Source organism: Carassius gibelio, chromosome A9 (genome assembly GCF_023724105.1).
Source record: "Carassius gibelio isolate Cgi1373 ecotype wild population from Czech Republic chromosome A9, carGib1.2-hapl.c, whole genome shotgun sequence".
NCBI classification, from domain to species: domain Eukaryota; kingdom Metazoa; phylum Chordata; class Actinopteri; order Cypriniformes; family Cyprinidae; genus Carassius; species Carassius gibelio.
The window spans coordinates 26912669-26931099 of NC_068379.1; the positions used below are offsets into that span (position 1 = coordinate 26912669).

An 18431-nucleotide genomic window follows, 5' to 3' on the forward strand; every position below is an offset into this window, starting at 1 on the left:
TTCAGAAAAAATAAAATAATAATAATAATAATAATATTTTAAGAGGACAAAACCTCCAGTTTTGAAAGTGGTAAGTTGTTTAATTCGTGAGATCTATGTTAGTTGGTCCCTCACAGTGTTTTCATCCACGTTAAATTCAATATGGCTACTAACCGGACTAAGGCCTAGCCACCTGTTTTGTAAATTTACTGTTCCTGGTTTCCGGTGTCATCTGCTCGCAGCTATTTTTAGCTACACAAAACTCCTTTTGCTGCTTGATATTGCAAACTGGTGTTTCTTACCATGCTATTGTAAAGTATTATCTTAATTACATTGGTGGTTTGTAGTGCAAACAGTTTTACCATTTACTGCACTTTGTTATTATTCTGAACCAGATGTCTCGGATATACACAGAAAACAGCTTACTTCTGCATTGAGAAAAAAAAAGTGTATAGAGCTACAACATTAATGTGGATAGCTCCTCAGATCATGCGGTTTGCGGTTGAATTTGATGAGAAATGTTTGAGCTCATATTGAGTAATCTGACTTTATTGCAGACTTTCTTGGTAAATCTGACCACACTTAGAAAAGCCCTGCGGAAACTGGAAGGAATTTAAGATTTCTTTATGGAACCATTTTCTTATGAGAAGCAGAAGTCATTTATTTGCATTTGGCTTTCTTTTGGTTTTTGCATTTAGTGCTGCAGTCCTCGACCCTCTGATCACCTGCGACCCCTGGTTAAAGAGAAACGACTGAGATATTGAAGAGATCTCAATTGTGATTTGTTTTTTTATTTCTTACAGTAGGAAGAGAGCAAGCACAAGTGAGCCAGAGATGGAGGAAAGTGAATCGACGAGAGAACAAAGAGAAAACACTTGAGGCGATCATCCCTGGCAGAGAGCTGGCAGCTCCTGTGCTTTCTTTCCCGTTTTTTTTTTTTTTTTTCTTGTAATTTTAAAATGTTTCCCTCCACCTCCAGCAAAGTGCAATAACAGTGTACAGATTGCTTATGTCATCACATTTTGACAAACCTCCCAATCCAATTTGACCTTCATTTTCACCCATCTGCTTCCCCTTCATTTCACCGTTCCAGCAGTCTTTTTCTTGCTATTTCTCTAGATTTCCCTTCCTGTCATTCAATCGTTCCATTTTAATTCCTCCTTTTCTTGTCAGTAAACCTAATTTTGTTTCCATAGCCTCTCATGTCTCATACACACATTTTCATGAAGGTAATGTTCAGTTTTCAGAGTCTTGAGATCTGTAGACATGATGGTTCAATGATTTATTCATTATTTGAAGTGTAGCTACTCTATTGGCAAATGGGTTGAATTGTTGGCATTACTTTTTAGTACAGGTGTGATTTCCGATGGCAAACATTTTAAATTACATTAGTGCATTTGGCAGACGCTTTTATCCAATGCAACTTACAGAGCATTCAGGCTAACATTTTTTACCTAACGTGTTCCCTGGGAATTGAACCCACAACCTTTTGCACTGCTAACACAATGCTCTACCACTGAGCCACAACTGTGAATTTAGAGTCTGAAGAGCTCTAGCAGACACACAAGATCTATTTTAAGGCGTTCTCAAGGTAACTACAAAAGGTTAGCAGCTTATCAAATAGACTTTGCCTTGACATTGCATGCATCTTTGAGGATAGAGTGATCCTTTAATGCAATTAGACATTTTACCCAGAATTGGTGCTTTATTTTTTTGAGTTTACAAAGTGTTGAAGTAATGCATTTGAAAGTTAGAATCACCCTTGTTTACTTGAGCCTTCAGAAAAAAACATGAAAACATCATTTTTTCCTTTGGCTTTTGGGTTATTGCAGAAAATAAGTTCTGTGACCAGCACATGTTTATGTTTCTTGCATGTTTTGTTTATCCAGATAATTTTCACAAATGGACACAAGAATTGTGAATTTTGAAGTAGGGTTATTAAGGTAAAAATAAATAAATAAACATTATAAAACATGTTTATTACTTGAATTAAATTACACGTTAACTGAAATAAAATATATAAAATCTCTTAACCTTATTTTATTTCGTCTAGTTGCTTAGACATTTCTCATTTTTGTATATTTTAAGTTGAAGAATGAAAATAACTTAAACTGAAATTGAAAACGTAATAAAACAATGTATAGAAGATACAACTTCGACAAAAACAAACACAAAATAAAATTACTGAAAAAATATTTAAAAAATATATATATTTAAAAATATTAATACAAATAGAAAAGTATATCAATGATACTAGAATAATTCTAGGCGGAAGTAAAACGCTAAAGTTGGACAGTCAAATCATGCAATCATTTAAATCATACAAATTAAAATCTATCTGGGAAAGTTTAAGTTAAAATAGTTTGCAAGAGTGCGATTATATACACAAGACTGTGAAAGTGACTGGTGTGTATAGATGAGTTTAATTTAATATCCCAGACAACCTCTGGATTCTCATTTTTGCACTTGTTAGCAACAACCTAATTTCAAGACACATAAAAGCTTAAAAAATCACGAGTTGGGTATTCTTGATGTATTTTATTTCATACAGTAAAATGTAATGTTATTTCAATAATTTAACAGAAAAAAACATTGATTTCAGGACGATAGACCCAGAAGTGCTAATATGCAATTAGTTTCTGGGTTGTTAAATCTACTAAAGTAAATTAAAAAACTGGTTTAAGCTGCCTTTGTAGGCCATCGACAGCAAGGCAGCCCAGGTTTTAGATCTCAATATTGGCAGAACAAATGTGATATTTTTCTTCATGAATTGTCATTTCAAGTGTGTGTGGGACTGTATTAGCTCGGGCTTGGTATGAGTCAATCACTCATCTGAGGCAGCGATATCTGATTTTCATGTGTGATAAACAGAGCAGCGTGTGAAAACGAGAGACGCTTCCCATATCAAACAGATGCCCGCCTGTTTGCGTCGCGATCGTTGTGCGAAACACTCAGCGGGGGGTTGGGGGTTTGTCAGAGACTGACATTTACCTGTGATTCTCCCAGTCGGGCCTGAAATGACAGAGTGCCTAATATGTTCAGGCTCTCAAAAAATGCCACTTCAGATCTGGAATCAATTTGCATGTCCCCCGAGCCCAGATAACACAGGCCTGTCAGAGGAGGATTTCGATCCGCCATCAATAATGATGTTACGGAAGAGGTTTGCAGAGGGGAGAGGGATCAAATTGAAAGACTGATGCTATATGTTTCAAATGATTTCCCCGTGAGCCGAGTGTTTGTGTGTGTGCGGTTATTGGGAACGCTAGCATAGCGCACCCTATTAGCTCCTCTTGTTCTTTGCTCCTGGTTAAGAATAGCAGGAAAAGATGCATTAGAGCTAAGAGATGCATATGGCAGCTGTAGCTCTTTAAAGCGCAACAGTGGATGGCTTTTGTTCTGGAAGGGCTTTCCCCATGCATTTTTTTTTTTTTTGTCTGATGGCATATTAAATAATCTTAATCTTAAAATCATATAATAATAATCATAAACACATTGGTTTATAGCATAAAATAGATGCATTGTATTGTTATAGTTATTTACCTATATAGCAGCTAGATGGATACAATAATAATTTAAAACACACACAAATATTTAAGAGTAATCTGAGAGTGTAGGGAGACTCAATTACTATATTCACACGTTTGCAGGATTTCTCTTAAATTTTGCAATTAAACAAATTTAAAGCAATAACGTGTGACTTCTAAGCAAATCTTCACTTAACATTCATATGCTTACAGCAGCAAGGTCATGCAAAATGTAAGTTACATTGAATAAAAGCGTCTGCCGGATCAAATGCATAAATGTAACTTAAAATCATGCTCACAGTTGGTCTGGCTTGAAAGGATTATATTTTATCTCTAAAATCAATTCGACTGTGAGGGAAATGACTGGAATTGTGTCTTCTGGAACATCTCTGTCTTGCTTTATAGAAAAAGAAGGGAATAATTATTAATAATTAAACAGTGGGAAATCAATAACTAGAGATTTGTTTGCTCTCTTACACAAATTTCTATATTTGAAATGACCTAGAATTAATAGAAGTGCTAAGTAGTCAATTAGGGATTTCCAAATTGTAATTAAGATATTAATAAAAACCGTTGCTATCAGAGTTTGAGTCGGATAACAACTTCACATACATATAAATGGATAATTGCCACTGAATTAGAAAAGAAAATTGTGTCACTCTACAGATCAAGAAAAAACGTCTTTATTAAGCCATAACTTTTAAATAATGGGCCACTCTTTGGTTTCTTGACATTAATGAGGATATTTATTGCGCTGTGGCAGAGGAACAGGTATCAGCTGTTATCAGCACATCATTAAGTTCCTCCAGAGCTGCCGTTCTCAACACGCTAAAGGAGAACTACATGACACTTTGGCCACTTTGTGAAAATGTGAAGCCAATGAGGGATGATGGTATGATTATCTGGCATGTTCCATTTTATGCGGTGGGGGTTGTCTTTGTATAAATATATATGTGAAATGACAGGGAGAGGAAGCTGACCTCAAGCCATTGGCGTTTGGATGGATATCATTGCTGGGCTCTTATTGGTGTGAGATGGGGATGATCCGTTTTGGGGATAAAATGAGTGAGAATCAGTTGAAAATCTATTCCAAAATCTATCTCCAAGATATGGACGAGTTTGTTTCTTCATGGTAACAGATTTGGAGAATCGCATGCTCACCAATGGATGCCATGCAGTGAATGGGTGCCGTCAGAATGAGAGTCCAAACAGCTGATAAAAACACTTCAGTCCATCATTTAACATTTTGTGAAGAGAAAAGCTGTGTGTTTGTAAGAAACCAATCCATCATTAAGCCATTTAAGTTCATCTATATGTTAGTTTTCACAAGATTTTTTAATACATTAAAAATTCATACAGTTCTTTCCAGAAAACAAACCAAAAATTTTTATGATTCCTCCTGCACTGCTCATGTATTTGTCCAATCAAATGCTGTGTTGAACGAGAATGTCCCTCGCCCAGTATATGGTTATTACCATGAAAGCCAGTTTCCACCAGAATAAAATAATACAAATAGTAATTGTGACTTTTTATCTCACAATTTCGATTTTTTTTCTCACAAAATTGCTTCACAATAGCAAGTAAATATGTTCTTTTTATCTCAATTTTGTATTTTATTTTCTTGCTCTTATGAGTTTACTTATATCACAATTTAGATTTTTTATCACAGCATTTCTTTGCAATTAAAAGAAAAAAGTTTTAATTGTGAGAAAAAAGGCAATTACCTTTAAAAAAAAATTTTTAAGTATTGCAATATCGAGAAGAAAAAAAACGTAAAAAATAATTCTATACCTCACAAATTCTATCAATTCTGATAACAAAGTCTGAATTGTGAGATAAGTTTATTATATGGCTTCCATATATAGTTATTAACTTAAACTAAAACCATAAAACAAAAACATTTTCATTGTGAAATAAATTAAATAAAATGTGTAAAAAAACACATTTTACTTCAGCTAGAGAACATTCTTTATTGTCATTTATTTTTATTTCATGTTCTAAAATAACAAACTAAATTAATAAAACTGTATTTTAAAAAATGACACAAAAAACATACGAAATGAAATGAAATGGATATAAAACATAAATATATACATGAAATCTACAATAGTACCTCAGTGATAAAAATAACACTGGCACCAAGTCAACTCGTGTACAACATGCTGTTCATGTTCATATCAAGTGCTGTTCCTGTAGACTCAGGAAGCAGAAATTATCTCTATTTTAAACTCCTCCCCTGAATACAACCGGCAGGTATTCTGGCCGATCGGCAAGGCTAAGCGAGGTTGACATCAAACACATTTATACACATCGCAACCGCTGCCATCTCAGCTCTCACAATATTCAGCAGGTTGACCTTTCGACCCTTAACCAGACACCTCTTCTCTTCCGTGATGGAGGAGTGAAGGTTTTGCGTTTTTGACTCTATGCAGCGAAGTCAAGTGCTAATTGGAGGTGGGCAGTTTGGTGGTTTGACTGGAGGCCACAGCCACCTGCTCTCGCTCTCTCTTTCTGCAAACACACACACACACACACACACACACACACACACAAACATGTATCTCTCATGTTCTGCATGCACTTACGCCTTTACTCACACAGTCAGTCCTGCCTGCAGCTACACAGCAGCCTCTGTGGTCTCACATCCCTGTTTGGACCGAGCAACTATTCCATATCGATTTTTTGGAAGCTCTTTAAATGCGTTTATAAATGCACAAGTGTGAGAGTGTAGTCTGCTTCTCTTGGCAGTCCACAGACACTTTCTTTGTTTCTCTCTTTCTTTATGTGTGACTAACCATACACACACACACACATTTATATATATATATATATATATATATATATATATATATATATATATATATATATATATATATATATATATATATATATATAAAACAGCAGATTTAAATATCTCCTCACTTGAAATAAATGCATTTAGGTGATTATTAGGAAATCTCTGGAGAACATTTACAGGTCAAAACAATCAATCAAGAATGCAAGCTATCATTTCTCAGATTTCCAACCTTCCCAAAACTTGGAGGAAATAATTATATATATTAAAAAAATTGTTTTATTTAAATCGTCCTGTATTTAAGTATCTTTTTTTAAATAAATACATAATGTGTTGAGATATTTTGAATAACAGAATTATCTTTCTAATAAGAATGGCATTATTTGCATTATTTTTGTCATTTTCATTATTAGTCTTGATTTTCAGTAGTGTAATACAGTATTGTACTGTAATTACAGTAAGAAACTGTGAAACATTTTGTAAAATCAGCATAAAGGCAGTATACTACTACAACAAATACTACTATCAGATATTTGCAATAATATATATATTTATATATATATATATATATATATATATATATATATATATATATATATATATAACGTCACATTGTATTGTATTGTCTTAATGCAAAGCTATATATATATATATATATATATATATATATATATATCATAAATGTATTCACACACACAAACACACACACACTTTTCCCCAGTCCTTGATGTGAAATGTTCAGGACATTTTCTTGACAGGTTGGCTTTCACCCAATATTTATCCTTCTTCCAGTTTTACAATTCTGTACAATTGTGTGTGTAGTTTTATCCACACACTGTGCTAATAATATGAAGCATAAACCTTATGACATTTTTCTGAATTAGCAAAATAAAACTGGCAAGTGATAGAAAAACACATGCGCGTGTTTGCAAACGTGTTGGAGAGCAAGAGAGCGATTAGGGGCACATTGTCAGATTTTATCAAGTAATTGCAGTAGTACTCAGATGCGGTAAGGCAAAGTACACGTGAAAAGCATGCTCTTCTTTTTTATATCATGCACTTACACACTTCACACACACAAACCATTAACAAATCCTACACTTTTTCCCCCGGCACAGACACACAAAAAGAGAGAGAGAGAGAGGCGTCAGGGAATGTGTGTATGGCTTGTTAGAAATGAGGAGATAAAACTTAGCATAGTGCTCCCAATTAGTGCAGCAGTGACCACGCGCTGTCTCGGACTAACACGCGCTTTCCTGACGGCACGCAGGAGACGGAGCGCGCAGACGTGCGCGGAGGGTGAGAGAGAGAGAGAGAGAGAGATAGTGGAAGAAAAGAGGGTCGTGGGGGGAAAGAGGGAGAGAGAAAGAGAGAGAGAGAGATGAAAACGGCTTAAGCATTCATTCTGAGTAGAGAGACAGGTCCTATTAACATTTAACAGCATTTGTGCAACTTGGTGCCGAGGTTATGATGCAAATGAAGGAGAATTAAAAGTGGCCAGGGGTTTGGCATTGATGGATTGCAGTCTGGCAGCTCTCACACTTCCCAGTGTCCATCAGAGGCGATTACTATGTAATTAAAGCTTATTTCTGGACTCTTCGGCGCATAATTACTTTGTGAATGTAACCATCATCTAAAAGCCAGAGAAAACGCTTAGCGTTTAGTTGGCCGGTCATTTCCGCCGGCTTGTGTCAGAAGTAGCCATCAGACGGTGCAAAAGAACTGTCACTTTTAATAAGAGGCAAAAAATTAAATGAAACAGTATGCTTATTACAGAAAAATTAGGCTTTCAAGAGTCCTTTCTGCGATTTGCATAATTTATTCTTTTTCTCCCCCCTCCTCGCGCAGAGCTTTAGGCAATTTCCCTCACATTTAAATCGATTGCACATTTAAGGCTACTTAAAGAAAATTATCACTTTGCATATTTTAATTGTTATGAAGGAAGTGATTTGAGAGAGGTCCGCGCCTCATCCTCTTGAGCGGCGCGTGTGCGCGGGAGACAGAGCGAGACGCGCGGCGCGAGCGCTGTGGCGTCAGATAACCCCCGAGTTCACAGACTTTCCACTCCACTTTCATCAGAATGCTAATGAGGAAGCTAACGCTAGGACAAGTGGATCTTTGATATTTACAAAATAGGCCCTAATAACTGGAGTGTAATGCCTTTCACACAACTTTAGTTTTTGCCCTTCTTTCTTATCACCGTTTGTATTTTATTTCTTCTTCCTTATTTTTTTTTTATTTTTTTTGGCTCAATAGGTTTTAGCCAAAAATAAAACAGAATATAGTTCACAGACTTTCCACTTCACTTTCATCAGAATGCTAATGAGGACGCTAGTGCTAGTGGTGCTCTGATAGGCTATTTACTACAATTAAGTCCTAGCAACTTTATTTTCCTGTTTATTTGTATTCTTGTTATTTTTTTTAATGTGTGTTTTGGTTTTGTAAAGAAATATCTTTCTTAGTTTCTACTTACATCACAATGGTATAATGAATACACTAATGCTAATGAATATTTACCAAATTTAGGTCCTAATAACTGAAGTCTTTATTTTCCCTTTTTTTCTCCACTTATTTTTTTAATTTGTGTGTGTGTGTATATATATAGCCTATATATATATAGCCTATATATATATATATATATATATATATATATATATATATATATATATATATATATATATATATATATATATATATAATATAGAATAGTATAGTATAGTATAGTGTGGTATATAGTCACAAACTGGTTGTGTCCAAAAATAAAATCTACAAACTTTCTGCTTCATTTGAATGCTAATGAAGATATTAATATTAGTAGTGGATGTTTGATATTTACACAAAAAGGTCTTAATAACTGGAGTGTAATCTGTTTTACACAACTTTCTTTTTTCCCCTTTTTTAATCACCTTTTTAATTTATTTTTATCAACTTTTTTATTTCATTTTTCAAATGTGTGTGTGTTTGGTCACTTGGTACTGTCCAAAATATATACAGACTTTTTCTGTTTCAGTTTAATCAAAATGAAGATGTTATTATAAGTGGATTTCCAATAATTTACAGAATAGCCTCTAGTAACTGGAGTCTAATTTATTTACACAACTTTGTTTTTCCTATTTTCTTATCACCACTTATTTCCTATTATGTTTTTATGTGTGTTTTGTCATTTGTTTTGTCCAGGAATTAAGTCTACAGACTTTCACACTTATTTTCATCAGAATGCTAATGGAGAATGTTTTCTTACCACTGTTTGTGTGTATGTGTGTGTAAAAGTTCACAGACTTTATACATTAATCATTCTAATCAGGAAGCTGATATTAATATTCACAAAACAGGCCCTAATAATTGTGTAATTTTACATAACTTCAGATTCTAGCATATGTATATAAAATAAGGCAGAATATTAAGTGCACACATACATATATGCACATGATATTCTACAGGCCCACTTGCAGAAAAACACACACCAGACGATCAATATGAGGAAGGAAGAGTTTCATATCCGGCTCTGTTTGTTTGAAACTGAGAAACAAAGGAAAGTGAATATCTCATTCATCATACTAAAACTGATGACAGCAAACTGAGGCCTTCATGGATTTAAAGCATGCTGTATTGTATAAAAATCGCTGTGTTCTAACCCTGTGTGTAACCCTGTATAATTTAAAATTATTATAAAATGAGTAATAAAGTTAAGAGTGTTAAAATAATAAACTCACCAGAAAGAATACTAATAATAAAAGTGCAAGAAATTATAAAATCAAAGTGAAACGTAAGTTAGTGTGATGATTGACATTTTAATAACTGTCCAATTAAGTGAGGTTTATGTTTAAGTCCCGCCCCACCACGTTAGTTGCAGTATGCAAGAAGCCATTTTCTTTTCAAAGAGATTTATGATATTAGCAGCAGAATAACTTTGAGCAAGAGCTAAAAAGAGGAGTTAAAGAAGATAAAAGTATATGCTTTTATTTCTTTGAATTTTGGTGAGTACACATTTTGTACTGTGTAAACAGTCATATGCAATCAGATATGTGCAAAGATGTATTTGAGTGAGAGATAATGTGATACTGATTTGTTCTGGTTTATTACAAGTTAGAAGAGGTTTGTTGGCTAATCAGTAACGTGTATGAGTTGCAAGTGTTCATACTATATGATGATGATATTTATTGTTTAATTAGATGGAGTAATGTCGACTGAGTTGTTGAATTACGGTGAAAAGTGTTACTGTTAAATGTTTAGCAGGCCAACAAATGCTATCTGCACTTAATGTTACCTGTGTATATATACAGGTCAGGTTTTTTTTTATGTGCTGGAACTCCGATCATTTCAATTTTGAGGACGATGCGAGATGGCGAGTCAACCCACACGAGACGAACTCTGAACAGTTGAATCTAACCCAGGAAACGGGTAGGAAAATTCCAATTACTTGCTAATTTACACAAACGGAGACACATTTTTTGTTTTTCCTTCGAGAGACCGCTCAAAGGAGTGTTTTTGTGAAGACGGAAATTATGTTTTTTTCGTACCACACTGAGTTTTTGCAGAACCGGAGAATCGAATCCTTTTTCTTTTGAATCTATCGAACTGAACCATTTTGAACCGAGTCACTGGAACTGAATCTTTTTGAACTGAGATTACTGAATCGAACCAGTTTGATTCTTTGCACTGAAATCTTTTGAATTGAATTTATTGAATCAAACCTTTTTGGATTTTATTTACCAAATTGAATGTACTTTACAGAGTTATTTAACAGAATCCATTGTATCAAAATATCCTGAATTGCTCTTGTAACATTTTGATTTTCAAAACGTTTTCTTTTCCTGTTTTGAGTTAACTGATCTTGTCAATCAATCAACTTTATTTATATAGTGCTTTAAACAAAATACATTGCATCAGAGCACTGAACGACATTCATTTGGAAAACAGTGTGTCAATAGTGCAAAATGATAGTTAAGGCAGTTCATCATTGAATTCAGGTATGTCATCTCTGTTGAGTTTAAATAGTGTCTGTGCATTTATTTGCAATCAAGTCAATGATATCGCTGTAGATGAAGTGACCCCAACTAAGCAAGCCAGAGGCGACAGTAGCAAGGAACCGAAACTCCATCGGTGACAGAATGGAGATAAAAACCTTGGGAGAAACCAGGCTCAGTTGGGGGGTCAGTTCTCCTCTGACCAGACAAAACCAGTAGTTCAATTCCAGGCTGCAGCAAAGTCAGATTGTGCAGAAGAATCATCTGTTTCCTGTGGTCTTGTCCTGGTGGTCCTCTGGGACAAGGTATTTACAGGGGATCTGTATCTGGGGCTCTAGTTGTCCTGGTCTCCGCAGTCTTTTAGGGCAGTAGAGGTTCTTTCTAGGTGCCTGTCCACCATCATGTCTGGATACGTACTGGATCCGGGCGACTGCAGTGACCCTCTGATCTGGATACAGACTGGATCTGGTGGCCACGGTGACCTCGGATCAAGAGAGAAACAGACAAATATTAGCGTAGATGCCATTCTTCTAATGATGTAGCAAGTACATAGGGTGTTATGTGAAGTGTTTCCGGTTCCGGTTTACCTAATTAATGCAGCCTAAAAATTATTTAAAGAGCCAGTAAGATGAAAATTCTAAGCTTCCTATCACTGTTTATAAGTCCTGTACATTAGGTTTAAATCCATCCAAGGTTAAAAAACATTGTCATTTTGTCAAAATATCATTTTAAAATTACCTCAATTCTCAGAGATCCCCAAACGGTTTGCGCGAAGCTGTTCGAAAGATTCCGTTTCCTTAAACCCCACCTTTCGGTAGCATACTGTGTTCTGATTGGTCAACTAACATAGTCAGGTTTGATTGGTTGTTCCGCACACACCTCCACAGTAAACTATGCCTTAGCATCTGTTTGGGGTGAATTATGTCTTATTCCTCTCACCGCGAAGCAAACAGTAAAATAAAAAAAAACTTGAACAGTCTCGCTGCTTTTTCTTCTGTGTGGGCATATTCAAGCCGCGCGCTTCAGTTTGAATCTGAATAGCGCGTTCAGTGCGGGGGCGTGGTCACATTACATATAACGAAGGGAGACATGAAAAACAGACATCGCGTTGTTTTCATATGGATTACTTTATCACAGAATATCTGTTTTCGGCAGCACTTGTTTAGTTTTAAAGTAGACATGTCAAGCTTTCTATAGATATCTCTCTCATGTCTCTTCGTTGAGTATTCACGGAGTTACACTTCATTTTAATGACGTGTTTGTACATGACAATCAGCGCAGACAGCACACATACTGATAAGACGCTCGGGAGAAAACAAACACATAACTTCATAATCATACTTCGCGTTGTGATTCGGAGATGTTCGTTGTTCTAAATAAAGTTGGTAATGAACCCTCTTTTATGGCCAAACGCTTTGAAAATCACGCTGTACTCACCGAGATTAGAAAAGCAGTCATCAGTGAAATGTTGTGAACACAACAAAAGGGATTTGTTGTACTGCTCTGGTATTGTGGTGAAAATGAATTTTAGCCATTGGTTCTTCTGATCTTCATTCTTTGGCAGTGAAAATAAAACAAACGGTCTCCTCGACATGATGCTATCACACCAAACAGAGCGTCTGTGTGAGGGGGTGGGGCAGGTCAGAGTTTCGTTTCTCTCCAGACGGTAGGCGGAGATTATTATGCAAAGTGCTCCTAGTGACGTACATAGAGATGGGCAAAAGATTTGAAATCTATAATGACGCGTTTCAGCGATTCAGAGTCGACTCCTTACTTTAGAAGCCAATAACTTTATAAATCATGTACTTTTTGGTTTAATTACTTTGCACATTGTTTACACTGATGGACAGCTACATCATACACTGTAATACAGGTAATTTTTGATTTACAATCTGTGTGGCTCTTTAACGGATTTGGATATCAAAAGCATATTAGTATGTTATGTGTATGCCAGGTTAAAGAGATGGGTCTTTAATCTAGATTTAAACTGCAAGAGTGTGTCTGCCTCCCGAACAATGTTAGGTAGGTTATTCCAGAGTTTAAGTGCCAAATAGGAAAAGGATCTGCTGCCCGCAGTTGATTTTGATATTCTAGGTATTATCAAATTGCCTGAGTTTTGAAGACATAGAGGAGTATAATGAAAAAGGAGCTCATTCAAATACTGTGGTGTTAAACCATTCAGGGCTTTATAAGTAATAAGCAATATTTTAAAATCTATACGATGTTTCATAGGGAGCCAGTGCAGCGATGATAGGACCGGGCTAATATGGTCATACTTCCTGGTTCTAGTAAAAACTCTTGTTTTACTAAGTGTGCAGAACAACCACCCAATAAAGCATTACAATAATCTAACCTTGAAGTCATAAATGCATGGATTAACATTTCTGCATTTGACATTGAGAGCATAGGCCATAATTTAGATATATTTTTGAGATGGAAAAATGCAGTTTTACAAATGCTAGAAACGTGGCTTTCTAAGGAAAGATTGCGATTAAATAGCACACCTAGGTTCCTAACTGATGACGAAGAATTGACAGAGCAATCATCAAGTCTTAGACAGTGTTCTAGGTTATTACAAGCAGAGTTTTTAGGTCCTATAATTAATACCTCTGTTTTTTCTGAATTTAGCAGTAAGAAATTACTCGTCATCCAATTTTTTATATCGACTATGCATTCCATTAGTTTTTCAAATCGGTGTGTTTCATCGGGCCGCGAGGAAATATAGAGCTGAGTATCATCAGCATAACAGTGAAAGCTAACACCATGTTTCCTGATGATATCTCCCAAGGGTAACATATAAAACGTGAAGAGTAGCGGCCCTAGTACTGAGCCTTGAGGTACTCCATTCTGCACTTGTGATTGATATAATGCATCTTCATTCACTGCTACGAACTGATGGCGGTCATATAAGTATGATTTAAACCATGCTAATGCACTTCCACTGATGCCAACAAAGTGTTCAAGTCACTGCAAAAGAATGCTGTGGTCAATTGTGTCAAACGCAGCACTAAGATCCAATAAAACTAATAGAGAGATACACCCACGATCAGATGATAAGAGCAGATCATTTGTATTCTAAGGAGAGCAGTCTCAGTACTATTATACGGTCTAAATCCTGACTGGAAATCCTCACATATACCATTTTTCTCTAAGAAGGAATATAATTGTGAGGATACCATCTTTTCTAGTATTTTGAACAGAAAAGGGAGATTCGAGATTGGTCTATAATTAACAAGTTCTTTGGGGTCAAGTTGTGTTTTTTTATGAGAGGCTTAATAACAGCCAGTTTGAAGGTTTTGGGGTAGGGCTGCACGATTTGGGAAAATTGTCATATTGCGATTATTGAGGTCAATATTGCGATATGCGATTGCGATTATAATAAATGGTATCGTGAGTCAACTTGATGGGTTAAGGAAAATGCACACACAGATTAGTAATAATGCTGAAATGTGTATTTGTAAAACTAGAAATGGTTTCAAAATAAATAATTTTTAGAAAATGAAATAACATTCTTATTAATGTAAACTTATTTTCTCAAATATATAGCTAAATTAAATAAAACAATAAATAAAAACATACACATTTTCACAAAAATAAGATATTTTAAACATTTTGTCCATACAAACAGGGACATTTACGCAGGAGGTAACATACTGAAAATAAAAAAAACAACAACTGCATATACAATTGTTGTTCAAAGTCAAACCACTAAATCTTTTTTTTTTTTTTTTTAAATGACCAACTGGTACTTTTAAATCCTCTTTCTAAACAGTTAAACTGATCACATTAGAGGTTCTTTGCCAAAAAGACAAGCATGTCTACTTTCTCTGGTTTCAGACAGGAGCGATGATTCGACACAACATTACCACTAGTGCTAAAAGCTCTCTCTGATGCAGAGCTTGTTGCTTGTATGCCCAGATATTTCTGTGCTAGTTTGCATAGCCTAGGGAAGTTTACTTTGTGAAACTTCCACCATTTCAGTGGATCTTCTCCATGGTCTACACATGGCATGTAAATGTAAGCATTGAGTTCAGCGGTCACTGCTTCTCTAAACTGTGCCATGGAATCAAATGTGGATGACAATGATGTTCTTGGTGCTGTGCATGTGGTTTCCTTGAAGAAACTGGCCAGAGTTTTCTTCTTGGCTTTAGCAGCAGGTGGACTTTCCACATCCAGGCTATCATTCTCCATCACTGCAGTGCTTTGGGCAACAGACTGCTGCTGGTGAATTTCCTGAAACAAATATTTAAAAAAAATGCATGTTTTAGAAATTTGTTAGATTGAATTCTTACCAGTTAGGTAAACTCTGGTTTTACTCACTATCAATTCAGAGATGGCTCGTTCCTTCAAGGTCTGGGTCTCCTCTTCACAGATGTATTGAGTTCTGAACCTTGGGTCTAGGAAAGTGGTGAAGTTTAGCAAGTCCTGTGTGCCTTCATATTTGTTGTTGAGGTAGCTAAGGATTTTTGTTTTCAGTGATTTGGTCAGTTCAGTGTCTGCTTCGTCTTCAGCCAGCACTGAGGTGTTCAGAAGATGCAGAGCAGGTTTCACACAAGATATGCTCACATAACTCTCACCAGATAAGGCATCTGTAAAGTCCTGGAGTGGGCTTAGTGCCTTGTTTACAGATTCCAAGACCTCCAGGTCCTGCCATGAAGGGAGTAGGTGTCGCACTTTGCGGTCTGTAGAGAGAACCTTGGACAACGCACTTTGCTGCTCCAGGACTCTTGCTATCATTTTCTGAGTGGAACCCCATCGTGTTGAGCAGTCTGTCACCATGGCATGCTCTGGGAGGTTCAGCTCTTGTTGTGCTTCCTTCAAGGCCACTCTTTTCTTCCAACTATGGGAGAAGTGGCCCACAATCTTCCTGCATATCCCAGTAGCTCTGTTAATGCATTGTGCATTATCTTTCAGAGCATTTTCTGTGAATGATAAGATGAAAAAAAAATGTAATACAAAATACAAAAATGACAACACACACACACACACACACACACACACACAGTGTTTTCATCAAATCATGTCACCACTCTAGGCCTAATAGTAGTAGGCAAATAGCTATGGCAGATTTGTTCTTTACACTCTTACAGAGTTATGTTTAATGCTAATTATTAGCACTTAATGAAATAGGCTACTCCTAGTATCTTTTGTGATACACATAATTTTACACTGTATTTAAAATGATTTCATTAATAAATCGAGGGTACAACTGCCCCTAACCCCATAGTTGGCCGGTCCTGTAATGAGTAGTAAATCTCCATCACGTGTGTGCTTTCAGCAGCGCTTACTACACAGAGCTGCTCTATCTGAAACACATATGTGATGGAGATTTACTACTGATTACAGGACCGGCTTTACTGAAAAGACGTGCATTTGCATGCGATTTGTCGTACTGCCCGTCTAATAACAAAATATGAAATCAATTTAACTTACCAATGGCCAAATGAAGTCTATGCCCAAAACACTGGATTCTAGTCCATTGATTAAGCTCCACTGCTTTGACAATGTTGGTGCCGTTGTCTGTAGTGATGGCGACCTGACGCTCCTCACAGAGGTCCCACGCAGCCAGTGCCTCTCTCAAGCCCAAGGCTATGTTCTCTTCTGTGTGGTCGGCGGGGAAATACGATGTTTGAAGGCAGCGGCTTTTCAATTCAAACTCCTCGTTGACACAGTGCACAGTCAAGCTAATATACGGTTCACTTGTCCTGCTTGACCACAGGTCCGTAGTGGTTGAAAAGAATGTCACCGAAGCCATTTCCTTTTGAACTTCGTCACGGCGCGAGTTATAAAGTTTAGGTATCGCTACTTGAGAGAAATAGTTTCGAGAGGGCAGCTGGTACCTCTTGTCCAGTGTGCGGATCATTTTCTGAAATCCCACTTTACTTACGGTGTGTATGGGCGTCATGTCTTTTGCCAAGTAGTGGGTTATGGAGTCGGTGATTTCTTTATGTCTATGCGAAGACTTATCATATGGCGTGAGACTTGCAAACACATCTGTAATTGCGCATTGTTTTGTTCGGGGAACAGCTTGTGCCTTGTTTCCTTCACCTGTCTCTTTACTAATCTGGGTTTTCATCGTCATGCATTCATCATATTTTTCTCTGTGCTGTTTCAGGTGCTGATATAAATTTGTCGTATTGCCACGTGATGTAGCGACTTTAATTTTGCAAATCTTGCACAGTACATCTCTCTGCTCAGTGTCAGTAATCTCAAATCCGAAATATCGCCATATAACACAGGTAGAGTTTTTATTGGCTACCAGATCAGTCTCCTCGGCATCCATCTTCGTTCTGGTCTCTCAGCGCTGCTCACAAAAGTGAACACGCACGCCACACGTGCACTTGCTTATACTGATAGACTGTCAGATCTTTTTTTTTTTTTCATCTTTTTTTGTTTGTTTTGTTAGCGGCACGAAAAATCGGCAAACTGTTCTCAGAAAATGTGTGTTTAAGTCCACACACTTATTTATTTAATATAATCGCAACATTTCCCGTCATATAATCGCACAGGCTGACATCGCGATTGCGATTACGATACGATTAATCGTGCAGCACTATTTTGGGGACATATCCTAATGACAATGAGGAATTAATAATAGTCAGAAGAGGACCTATGACTTCTGGAATTAGATGGTATAGGGTCTAACATACATGTTGTTGGTTTAGATGATTTAACAAGTTTATACAATTCTTCCTCTCCTATAGTAGAGAATGAGTGGAACTGTTCCTCAGGGGGTCTATAGTGCACTGTCTGATGTGATACTGTAGCTGACGGCTGAATGGTTGCAATTTTATCTCTAATAGTATCGATTTTAGAAGTAAAGTCGTTCATAGTCATTACTGTTGTGGTGTTGGGAAATGTCAACACTTGTTGATGCTTTATTTTTCGTTAATTTAGCCACTGTATTGAATAAATACCTGGGGTTATGTTTTTCTTCTAAAAGAGAAAAAAAGTATTCAGATCTTGCAGTTTTTAGTGCTTTTCTGTAGGATATGTTACTTTCCCGCCAAGCAATACGAAATACCTCTAGTTTTGTTTTCGTCTAGCTGCGCTCCATTTTTCGGGCTGCTCTCTTTAGGGTGCGAGTATGCTCATTATACCATGGTGTCCAGAGGTGTAGTAGTGGTAAAAAAAGAGGTGGGAAAACTATAAATTCACGTTAAGGTG

General features: G+C 36.4%; 1 protein-coding gene across 1 annotated transcript; it reads right to left on the reverse strand.

The window, feature by feature from the left end:
• Nucleotides 1-14682: 14682 nt before the first annotated feature.
• On the reverse strand, nt 14683-17726 carry LOC128020285 (E3 SUMO-protein ligase ZBED1-like). The gene is made up of 3 exons (XM_052607125.1): nt 16698-17726; nt 15585-16186; nt 14683-15497 (listed from the first exon to the last, which is right to left on the reverse strand). Exons 1-3 carry the CDS (start codon nt 17545-17547, stop codon nt 15051-15053), a joined length of 1899 nt encoding a protein of 632 aa, XP_052463085.1. The 5' UTR covers nt 17548-17726; the 3' UTR covers nt 14683-15050.
• Nucleotides 17727-18431: the final 705 nt, after the last annotated feature.

What these genes read in the sequence shown, in the direction of transcription:
- LOC128020285 (XM_052607125.1), bottom strand. Translation starts at nt 17,547, where the DNA reads ATGGATGCCGAGGAGACTGATCTGGTAGCCAATAAAAACTCTACCTGT. An exon ending in TAGACTTCATTTGGCCATTG is followed by an intron (nt 16,187 to 16,697) that starts GTAAGTTAAATT and finishes TATCATTCACAG; the next exon opens with AAAATGCTCTGAAAGATAAT. An exon ending in GAGCCATCTCTGAATTGATA is followed by an intron (nt 15,498 to 15,584) that starts GTGAGTAAAACC and finishes TATTTGTTTCAG; the next exon opens with GAAATTCACCAGCAGCAGTC.